This window comes from Temnothorax longispinosus, chromosome 2 (genome assembly GCF_030848805.1).
Source record: "Temnothorax longispinosus isolate EJ_2023e chromosome 2, Tlon_JGU_v1, whole genome shotgun sequence".
NCBI classification, from domain to species: domain Eukaryota; kingdom Metazoa; phylum Arthropoda; class Insecta; order Hymenoptera; family Formicidae; genus Temnothorax; species Temnothorax longispinosus.
In genome coordinates, this window is record NC_092359.1 from 19469926 (window position 1) to 19481423 (window position 11498).

Below are 11498 nucleotides of genomic sequence, written 5' to 3' on the forward strand. Positions count from 1 at the left end.
CAACAAATCTGAAATATATTTTACTGTGATAAAAGTCGAACGTAAACGGTTAAGTAGGGGTACTACGTTACCCCAAACGATTTTCTTTTTCGGTCACAGCTGCTGCACGGATCTAACGCACTCGCTTAATGACGGAGGTCGACTGCCGGATGACTAAACTAAATTATGGTTAGAGTCTCAGTATGAAAACTAACCTTCCTAAGTCAGGGGCGTAATTTAAATTTCGCGTGGGGCAACGTATTACCCCACATTACCTTTCTAGGGTTAATAAAGATAAAATGTTACTCGTTGCAGAAACGGGTTTATTTTTTTATGCGACAAGCATTAAAGTATCGCGTGCGATTTCTTTATGAGGAAAGATTTACCGGCGATTTTTACAAAGGTTTAATAATATATAGTAGAATATGTACGGTATAATTTTGTAACACATTTGGTTTTATTTTCCCAAATAAAAGTGGTTTACCAGGCTGTACGTGATTTTTTTTTTTACCAAATCATTTTTCTTCTCTTTCGTTACGCAAAAGATTCTTGCCGGAAGCGCAATACAGAAGAGTGGATTTAAGATTCATATACAAATTTTCTATATATCCTTAAGTTACGTGAATAAGAAGAGGAACTCATTTTTAGTCGCTTGTAACTTAAATATTATTTTATTTAAATCATTCTTTTGTTTTAACTATAAAAATCAGTTATCTTAATTTACTTATTTTATACGTGCAACTTAAAAGCAATTATATAACTATAATTTTTTATCATAATTTTAGCTCATACGCATTCCATTTAACAGAATGTGTCTTCGCGTGGCTCATTCTCTCGAGGATAAGTGCAAAGTATCCATCACGTTCACCATGTCATGTCTCTACTTCGTAGATGGCGCGAATTTTGGCTACTGAATCGTCGCTGAAATTATCAAGAGTCCACCAAAGCGAACACGTGTTGTTCAGCGTACTATCTGCTACTACTGTGTTTAAAATCGTTGGTCGTGCGCGTAGAGCCGCAACGGGCACGGATCAGTTCGGACGTGTTTTGTCCGGAAGGAAAATTTTTTTTTAATAACTATTGCGATTTTTTACTGTCTGCATTGTGTTTTTATTATATCGCATTTTTATTACGACGACATTACGGCTATTGACGTCAAGTGGTTTTTAAGACACGCCTTACGGCTATTTTGCGACAAGTGGTTCCCCCTGGCTATATATAGAGCAGTATTGCTGACAGGCTGTATTTTGATATAAAAGTAGAAGAAGAAGTTGGTCGTGCGCGTGTCAGAGCTAGGCGCACATAATATTATCGCTGAAGCGTTCACTATCGTCGTGATGGCGAGCAGTTGCAGCGATAGCGTCATGGATCACGCTTGGAAAAAGCTGTCCAACGACGACAAGTTATATGCAGCGTCACAGTTGAACGAGACCGACAAGAATAGAGAGAACTCCATCGCGGAGATCAGACGCTGGATCCAGGAGAACGATGACTTCCGCGGACAATTCGGTAAAAAGCAGCAGTCCCGTATGTAACGCACGCGTTGAAATATCGCTAGTTGAAATTCAATTATAGCTTATTAATTCCGCAGCGATAAAGCGAAATCCGCGTCAATGTAATATTAGCAAATTTCGCGATAACTTATTCCATTAAAAATAAAGAATATAATATACATTAAATTAACTTATTTGTTATTAATTGTTACATCTGCTATTAATTTATATTGTTACTTTGTAGTGTAAATAGTTTCACCACAAAGATTGCTTCACTATATCGATTCACTATAAATATCGATTGACAAAGATTAAAATTTAATAATTATATAAACAAATTTATTCGTAAAGTATAGAGAATCAAAATAATTTAATTAACATATTTTACGTAATTGTAAACATATTACGTAAAATATGTTGATTAAATTATTTGGATAACATATTCTGTAAAGGCCAATTAAAAGTAAAGTAAAAAATTCTAACATCACCAGCTCAATCAAGATATGCAATATACTCAGAAATAATTAGACATTATAAACAAAGTTCACACGAGATGCTATCATTATGCATGCACAGCAATTACATTGTCAATTTCCATAACTTATCTGATATTATTTTTTGCCATTTAACTGTGCTTACAACTCTTTAATTTTTTAGTCGATATTGCGTCAGTCTTTCATTAAATTGCAAATCATTAATTTAAATTTCTGACTACTTCCTTTTTATGCATGGCACCTTGACTGCTATACATAATATATGTGAAGTTTAATACTTTGATTAAATACCATTTTAGACAAGAGATGTGAAACTTGCTACATTTGTACAGCTGTTCAAATAGAATTAAGTACACATAAAAAAATATATAACAATATAAATTTAAAAATATGACTAAATTTAAATACGACTAAATTGATTTTAAATAAATTGGAATATAACAAAATTAATAACTAAATTTAACTCCATTAGAGGCAGAAGTTATTAAATAATTAAACAATAATTTTTCTTTGTTTCTTAGAATGTATGTAGCATAAAAAACAGATATCTTTAATGTTTTTTGTTAAAAAGATATTAGAATTTATTCCTAAAATTACTGCTCTATGTATGTATTTCTAATATTAATGATAATAGATTTAGTACTGTTTTAAGTAATTTTTCATTTAAAAGGAATCTTTAATCTGTACACAGATGACTTTCTTATCCTGCGATTTTTGAGAGTTTGCAAATTTAATCTTGAGAAAACCAAGATCAGGATTCAAAACCATTACCAACAACGATCCGACTTACCAGAATGGTACATGAATAAGGATCCATTTCTTCCAGAACTGCAAGAACTGCTTGATATGGGGTAACGATCACTATTTCGGAGTATGTAAGAGTTTATTGGAGTTCGTGGTTTCGTGAGATTTTGCAGTGAATCTTTTACGTAACCTAGATCGACATATAATAATGCGTTTTATTTTATATAATTAAAAAAAAATTCTCTCTTCTACTCCACTATTATTATCTTACACATAACGCATTACGGATTATCCGATTATAGTAGAGTGAAATTTCATGAATTTTCGAGAAATCTGAAATGCTTTATTTACGTTTAGTTTTTGTTTGCCTCTGCGGAATCCGGATGATCAAGGAAGATTAGTTATTCTTATGCGCATCATATATGACCCGAGAAGACATGAACCATCACACCTAGTTAAGGTCAATATAAAACTATACTCGAACGATTTATATCGAATGTCGTCACCATGACATATTTTCAATTCGTATATTGTTTCTCGACGAACAATCTTTTTAGATCTTTTTGATGACACTGGAAACGGCGATGAAATATTATCCCGCGGCATCCATATATGGCTACACATTGTTCGTAGATTTGGCCAATACAACTGTACGTCACATTGCTCAATACCGACCCAACATTTTAAAGAATTCGGTTCGTTTATGGCAGAACTATCCCATGAGGATCCAATTAATTAACATGTTTAACGCCCCGTTAATCTTCGAAGTTACTGCGATGATTTTGAAATCTTTCATGACTGAGAAGTTGAAGAACAGATTCAATGTCCACTCAGACAGTACGGTGCATAACTGTTTGAAGGATATTCCAGCCAACATCTTGCCCGTCGAATGTGGCGGCACTGATGGTACAATCCAAGAATTAACAGGTAATTGCGATAAATTAGAATGTAATAAATACAATAACGCGTTTTGTGAAAGGACGTTCCTTATTAAACTAATATGTGTTGAAGAGAAAATGAACTTCTCTCATCTAAGATTGCAGTATTCCGAGCAGTCGTACATTAACTAAAAGTTTGTCAATAGTTCATATAGTCAATTGTTCATATGTGTCTAAATTGACGTCAACATTATTTAATTCAATATATGTGAAGTAAATACTTACTTTTGCAGAATACTGGAAGAAACTGATCGAGGAGAATCGCGACTCGCTTTTGAATGAGGACGACAAAATCGTTTCAAAACACTACATGCAGAACCGTTTGAAGGATAATCCAGCTAACATCGAATATGACGGTACTGATGGTACCATTCAAGTATTAACAGGTAATTGCGGTAAATTAGAATGCAATAAATGTAACACGTTTAATGAAAGAATGTAACTTATTAAGCAAATATGTGTCAAAGAGAAAATTAATTTCTCACATTGCTTCTAAGATTGCAATAATTCCAACAAGTCATACATTAACTAAAAGTCTGTTAATTGTTTATCTAATTGTAATATGTGTATCTTTCAATATATGTAATGTAAATACTTACTTTTATAGAACGCTGGAAGAAGCTGGTCGAAGACGATCACGTCTGCCTTGCGAATGAGGAGAATGAGGAAATCATTACAAAGCTCTAGAATCAACAAAAAGTACTTGCTTTTTTAACAAATGTATAGATGTACTTATGATCGTTATATAGCTCGTAAGTTTTGTCTGTTTTGTGTTTTGAGATATAAATAATTATCTTCCTTTTTCTGTTTCTGAGTAAATAAACTTATTAGTCCAGAAGCTAGCGGAATTTTAGGTAACTGATTTTCTTACGCCTGAAATTTTTTTCACGAGTTATTATGGTCATGTCTGCCAAATGTAGACAGGTGGCAGAGTCTGTCCGCGGGACATAGAGCGAACAGAATTTTTGTAACTTGTATTAATTTCCAAAGACATTGACTGATTTCATTACAGCTGATTTTTTTACAGTTGATTATTTAAACCATTTCAACAAGAAAAAATGAGTTGTCCGACAAAAAAGTTGGGACATGACCCGTGTCTGCCATTTGGAATTGGTAATTTTTTCTTTGACTCTTGACTGATTTTCTTACAGCTGAATTTTATTTTACAGTTTAATAATATATTAAGGATGAAGTATATAACCTTGTCCGACAATTTTAGTGGGACAGAACCGCTCTCTGACGTCTTTGTTATGTTAATTAATCATCAATTAATGACTGAAGTATTTATGTCGGACAAAGGGGTCAAATTGTTCGAAATTTTATATATTTTCGATTTTCACACGTGTCTGACGAAAATATCGGGACATATTTGCTCTCTGACAAAAATAATGTTGAAAATATGATTATCAGACATGTGATATTATTTACTGGAGTATTTCTGTCGGACAAAGTGGTCAAATTGTTCGAAATTGTATATACTATCGATATTCACTCGTGTCTGATGAAAATAGTGGGACATATTTTGCTCTCTGACAATAATAATATTGTAAATATTATTATTATGTATGCCGTATGGCCTTTATTGAGCAAACAAAATGGCGGACCTATGACGATAGACCCTTTAACGAAAATGTTAAACCCTTACAAAACATTATATCTCTAAAATTGAAGTGTGTAGAAAGGGTGGTCTTTTTGACGGAGAATGCCCCATATATATAGTATAAAAATTATGCTATATATATATATAAAAATTGTATTTATTCATAGGTATTATATAAATTATACGTAAAGCTCTTAATTTAAAATTATTTGTCGAAACAACTGAGAAACTGTATTCTGTTAAGCCGCGTATAAGATTTTTCTGCTTTTATATCGTGTTGTCCCACCCAAAATGTCGGACGAATATATCAATGTCTTTCTTTTGGCATTTTAAAAGTACACCATAAAAATTAGCTGTAAGAAAATTAGTCAAACATTAATGATTAATTAACATAACAAAGACGTCAGAGAGCGGTTCTGTCCCACTAAAATTGTCGGACAAGGTTATATACTTCATCCTTAATATATTATTAAACTGTAAAATAAAATTCAGCTGTAAGAAAATCAGTCAAGAGTCAAAGAAAAAATTACCAATTCCAAATGGCAGACACGGATCATGTCCCAACTTTTTTGTCGGACAACTCATTTTTTCTTGTTGAAATGGTTTAAATAATCAACTGTAAAAAAATCAGCTGTAATGAAATCAGTCAATGTCTTTGGAAATTAATACAAGTTACAAAAATTCTGTTCGCTCTATGTCCCGCGGACAGACTCTGCCACCTGTCTACATTTGGCAGACATGACCATAATAACTCGTGGAAAAAATTTCAGGCGTAAGAAAATCAGTCACCTAAAATTCCGCTAGCTCCTGGACTATATCGGTAATATGAAATTTTTAAGAGTTTTATAGGTGGTATTTTTTTAAAGGCGATTACAGGGATCTTTAAAGGGTTAGCAACGCTAGAGAACGTGTGCTTTTAGCGAGCTTAATTTTCTTTTACCAAATGTATGCCGGGTTTCGTTGTGTTCTTCACGGGTGTGTTGTAGGGAAAATAAATTTTTTCTCTCTTTTTTTCATTGTGCAGAGCATACTCTGAGATTATAATGTATGCAGATGTATAAAATTAAGCTTTTGGTTCAAATTTTTTGCATTCTTAAATTAGGAGAATAAGAAGATAAATTCGCTCTACTCGCTTTGCAACTTGGAACTCATTTTTCTTACATTGTTTTATATTTACCTTCTTAACTGTAAACATTAGATATATCCATACTTCATAAGTAACAATGTAATTATAATTTTTTTTATTGTGATATAAAATAAATCGTTTAGTTTTACTTTAACCGAATAATAAAGTAGTTTACCTTGGCCATACTTTATTTTGCCTTTTACCGAAAAAAAAAAAAAAAACAGATCGTTCTCCTTCTCTTTCGTTATGCAAGCGTTACGCAAGCGTCCTTGTAGTTAACGTGATGCAGAAGAGCGGATGTGTTCAAAGGTTCGATTCATAAAAAATTTATATATTCTTAAATTATGTAAATAACAAGAGAAACTCGTTCCATGCTCGCTTGTAACTTACAAATTATTTTTTAAAATCGCCTTATCGTTTTAACTATATATAAACATCAGGTTTTTTAATTTAGTTATTTTATATGTGCAACTAGAAAGCAATGATATAACTATAATCTTTTAATATAATTTGAGCACACATGCATTTTATTTAAATTATTAAAAGTGTAATGTAAAGAATATAGAATTTAACATTTTTTCGCGACTTATTCTCTCGAGGATAAGTATCAAGTATTTATTAGAATCATCACCGCGTCTTTACTTCGTAGATGGCGTTGATTAATAATAGCTGAAATGATTTAATAACATCTAGATCCTGAAAGAGCACGTGTTGTTCACCGTGTGATCTGCTGATCATTTTTTGTTGATCGTGCGCGGCCGGGACAGAGCAGGGCAGAGCATCTCTGGGACTCGCAGACGTAAATTATCCTCCGGAGCGAACGAAGCATCTCGTGGTATTACGATGGCAAATGCAAGTGACCACGACGACAGTGTAGAGTGTTACGCTCGACAAAAGCTGGCCAGCGCGGATAAGTTATATGCCGCGACATATTTGAACGAGACTGATGAGACAAGAGCAAACGCCCTTGCGGAAATTAAACGCTGGATTAAGGAGAAGGAAGACTTACATGCACAAAACGGTAAAACGGACAACGATCCCACGTGAAATATCGCGTTGAAATTCTATTATAGTTTATTAATTCTGAAGATAAAAGAAAGTCACCTTCAATCCGCGGAAATGTGACCTGACATTTGATATACATTTACTTAAAAAAAATAAATAAAAAATAATGTAACAAGTGGCGTTTAACTTTGTTAACTAAAAGAGAAGTGAGAGAAAAAGTGTCAATAAATAATAGTAAACTGAATAGAAATTTTTTATAATAAAGTTTGTTCTCGCAATATTGTATTTCAATATTTTTTTTAATCAAGCAGTTTTTCTATTAGCGATTCAATTAGTCAAAGAAGCAAGAAAGAATACATTTAGAACAGAAATGTGCATAATATAATAATTTTAGTACGTAAATTTTTGAATGTGCGGTATATTTGCGCAAGCAAAATATACCTAATTAGATTCAGTTTTATGTTTTTGGGAAAACTAAATTATTTCTCTCTTTTTTCCATTGCGGAGAGAGATACTTGAGAGTATAGTGTACAAGAGCAAATGTATAAAATTTAAGCGTTTAATTAAAATTCTTTGCATTCCTAAATTAAAAGAATGAGAAAAGAAATTTATTTTACTCGCTACTTAGAACTCATTTTTATTTACATTATTTTAACTTTTTAACTAGAAATTAGACTTATGTTTTAACTTATTAATCTTATATGCTTAATTTATAAGTAATAATATGACTATAATTTTTTAATATAAGTTTGTTTTATATATGCATTCTATCTTTAGAAGATCTAATGCGTGTTACATTGTAATGAATTTAGAAATTAAAGTTTTTTCGCGCCGCTCGGGAATAAGTAGAAATATCTGGGATAAGTAGAAGTATCTATATCAAGTGTCTATATCAAGGTCATCAAACCGAATCATGGTCGGCAGCAGATGGCACAATTTTTTATTATCGCAGTTGATTCAATAATAGAGCTCTCTGCATACAACGCAGAGTTGATCCGTGTTATTTGTCGTGATACATAATTACACATTACATTAAACATTGTTACATTTGCCATTTGTCTTATCTTACGCGTGACAGTGCATCTACTCTGTTTGCAGACACGTCGAGTCTCTCCCCGGTGGGCGAGGCTTCGCGTTCACCAACATTCACTAACGTCGCGATGGCGAGCACTTGCAGCGACAGTGTTATGCCTCATGCTCCACAAGAGCTGACTGAAGAGGATAAAAGATATGCAGCCGCAAATTTGAACGAGACCGACGAAACGAGAGAGAACGTTGTCGCGGAGATCAAACGCTTGATCGAGGACGAACTGCGCATACGAATCGGTAAAAATGACATCAGCGATCCTACGGGCGTGTTGGAATTCAATTTCGGCTCGTTACTTCGGCAGTACAACTCATTCATCTTTATTTGACGTTGACATGAAATTACGCCGATTCACGTCAGATGTTTAGCTCTCTGAATTCATTCTTGATCGTGTAAAAAAAAAGAAAAACAATAAATAATGTAACAAATTGTGTCTGACTTATAATGCGAAGAGAAAATTGAAAATAATCTGAAAGTTTCGGCAAATAATAATAAATGATGAAATATAGTAACTCAATAAAAGACCTACATGACAAAGTTCATTATCGCACTATTGCATTTTGCCATTTTGTAAGCCAAAATGTTTTTAAAAATTTTATTTAAATCTTCTATTAATTAAAAATCCCCATCTTATCCCGTGAGACGCATTTATAAAATATAATTTATAATACCTGATTTATAGCACTGTTTCAATTATAGTCTTTTAGTTAAAGGAACTCTTTAATGTGTACACAGATGACTTTCTCATCCTGCGATTTTTAAGAGTATGCAAGTTTGATCTTGAGAAAACTAATATCAGGATACGAAACTATTATAAGCAACGATCCAATTTACCAGAATGGTACATGAATAGAGATCCGTTTCGACCAGAACTGCAGGAACTGCTTGATTTGGGGTAACGAACAGTATTTTGGATCTAATTCTTAATCTAATTTTGTTTTTTATTATTTTTTAATCTGCTTCATCTATTTCGGATACATAACAGAACTTTTCACTAATGCTTGCAGCTTCAATTTTAAAAATAACAACTTGCATAAAATTATACAGATAAATTTTCAATAACTTTCTTTTCTTATTTCTATTACATTCTAAGAAGAATATTTAATTAAGAAATTGCGGAAATATACTCGATGCATGACTGTAAAACTAAAAGGTATTTTGATTTTTTCGAAAGATTCTAAAATACTTTATTCCCGTTTAGAGTGTTTTTGCCTCTGCGGAAGCCGGATAGTGAAGGAAGATTAGTTATTTTGGCGCGCGGCACTCGGCATGATCCAAGAAGACACAATATATCAGACATAGTTAAGGTAAATATTAAAAAAATACAATGCTCGAACAATTTATGGCCAACGTCGTCACGCTGAAGTATTTTTTTCATTATTATTTATTATTTCTCGACGGACGATTTTTTTAGATCGGTGTGATGGCGACGGAAGTGGCAATGAAATATTACCCCGCAGCATCTGTGTACGGTTGCGCATCGTTTATAGACGTGGTCAATCCAACTGTACGCCATATTCTTCAATTGCGACCCTATATATTAATGAATTTAGTCCACGCGTGGCAAAGCTGCTATCCTATAAGAATCCAAAAGATCAATATATTCAATGTACCGGCATTTTTCAACGTTATTGTGGAGATTCTCAAATCATTCATGACTGAGAAGATGAAGAATAGATTTAATGTCTATTCACATACGACCGACTGTTTTAAAGATATTCCCGCTGAGATTTTGCCCGTCGAATATGGCGGCACTGATGGTACAATCCAGGAATTAACAGGTAATTTTAATAAATTAAAACGCGGAAAAATTTTGACGCGCTTAGTGCACGATAAAGAATGTTATTAAGAAACTATTGCCGAGAAAAAGGGATTAACTTCTTTCAGTTAAGACGAGCAATCGTGAAGGCGATAATCACTAAATGCTAAGAGTTTTTCAGATTCTAAAATATATATGAAGCCCTTGTCCAGATTTGCATAAACATTTAATTGAATGTGTGTAATATAAACATTTTCTTTTGCAGAATATTGGAAGAAATTAATTGAAGAAAATGGCGGCTGGCTTACGCAGAATGATGAGAATGATAGAATCGAATAACATTTCGAAGCAGTAGCTTCAAAATCGGAAGAAAATATTTGTTCTTTGCGCACACTTCAATGCATTTGTTACCGAACTAATTATACATCGCGATTATTAATTTATCGCTAATATAATACTAGAAATCATATGAATTTTAAAGCGCATGCCATGTCAATTTTCTTTATTATTAGTTGCTCGTTACATTGCAGGTCAAAATGCGCTTTCGTAATTCGCGCAGTCACATGTCCCGCGTTTACTATCGTCACGATAGTAACGTCACTGAAACGACGGCATCAGATTAATAAAGATAAAATGTTACTCGTTGCAGAAACGGGTTTATTTTTTTATGCGACAAGCATTAAAGTATCGCGTGCGATTTCTTTATCAGGAAAGATTTACCGGCGACTTTTAAAAAGGTTTAATAATAGTAGAATATGTACGGTATAATTTTGTAATACATTTGGTTTTATTTCCCCAAATAAAGCTGCAAGTTTACGAAAGGCTATACGTAATTTTTCCCTTCACCGTAGAAAGTAAATCGTTTTTCTTCTCTTTCGTTACGCAAAAAATTCTTGCCGGAAGCGTAATACAGAAGAGTGAATGTATTTAAAATTCATATACAAATTTTCTATATATCCTTAAGTTATGTGAATAAGAAGAGGAACTCATTTTACTCGCTTGTAACTTAAATATTATTTTATTTAAATCATTCTATTGTTTTAACTATAAACATCAGTTTATCTTAATTTACTTATTTTATACGTGCAGCTTGAAAGCAATTATATAACTATAATCTTTTAATATAATTTCAGCTCATACGCATTCCATTTAATAGATTAAAAGTATACTATAATGTAAGGAATTTAAAAATTAATGTGTCTTCGTGTGGCTCATTCTCTCGAGGATAAGTGTCAAGTATCCATCACGTTTATCATACCATGTCTCTACTTCG

General features: G+C 32.8%; 2 protein-coding genes across 4 annotated transcripts; both read left to right on the forward strand.

The window, feature by feature from the left end:
• Positions 1-815: 815 nt before the first annotated feature.
• LOC139808924 (retinol-binding protein pinta-like) lies at positions 816-7208 on the forward strand. 3 transcript variants are annotated; one of them, XM_071771450.1, is made up of 7 exons: positions 816-1506; positions 2658-2817; positions 3068-3170; positions 3268-3637; positions 3882-4034; positions 4256-4347; positions 7068-7208. In XM_071771450.1, the coding sequence occupies exons 1-6, from the start codon at positions 1317-1319 to the stop codon at positions 4333-4335; spliced, it is 1056 nt and encodes a 351-aa protein (XP_071627551.1). In that variant the 5' UTR covers positions 816-1316; the 3' UTR covers positions 4336-4347; positions 7068-7208. The 3 variants fall into 3 exon arrangements, with proteins under 3 accessions (XP_071627551.1, XP_071627550.1, XP_071627552.1); XM_071771449.1 differs by lacking the exon at positions 7068-7208 and having other exon boundaries at positions 817-1506; positions 4256-6555; XM_071771451.1 differs by lacking the exon at positions 7068-7208 and having other exon boundaries at positions 827-1488; positions 4256-6555.
• A 9-nt stretch (positions 7209-7217) lies between these two features.
• Positions 7218-11046, forward strand: LOC139808918 (retinol-binding protein pinta-like). The gene is made up of 6 exons (XM_071771443.1): positions 7218-7395; positions 8478-8705; positions 9202-9361; positions 9668-9773; positions 9881-10247; positions 10491-11046. The coding sequence occupies exons 1-6, from the start codon at positions 7218-7220 to the stop codon at positions 10562-10564; spliced, it is 1113 nt and encodes a 370-aa protein (XP_071627544.1). The 3' UTR covers positions 10565-11046.
• Positions 11047-11498: the final 452 nt, after the last annotated feature.

Excerpts from the sequence above, each read along its gene's own strand:
- LOC139808924 (XM_071771450.1), top strand. The coding sequence starts at position 1,317 with ATGGCGAGCAGTTGCAGCGATAGCGTCATGGATCACGCTTGGAAAAAG. Across the intron at positions 2,818-3,067 it reads CAAGAACTGCTTGATATGGG|TTTTTGTTTGCCTCTGCGGA; the intron begins GTAACGATCACT and ends ATTTACGTTTAG. Across the intron at positions 4,035-4,255 it reads TACCATTCAAGTATTAACAG|AACGCTGGAAGAAGCTGGTC; the intron begins GTAATTGCGGTA and ends TTACTTTTATAG.
- LOC139808918 (XM_071771443.1), top strand. The coding sequence starts at position 7,218 with ATGGCAAATGCAAGTGACCACGACGACAGTGTAGAGTGTTACGCTCGA. Across the intron at positions 7,396-8,477 it reads AGACTTACATGCACAAAACG|ACACGTCGAGTCTCTCCCCG; the intron begins GTAAAACGGACA and ends CTCTGTTTGCAG. Across the intron at positions 9,774-9,880 it reads ATATATCAGACATAGTTAAG|ATCGGTGTGATGGCGACGGA; the intron begins GTAAATATTAAA and ends CGATTTTTTTAG.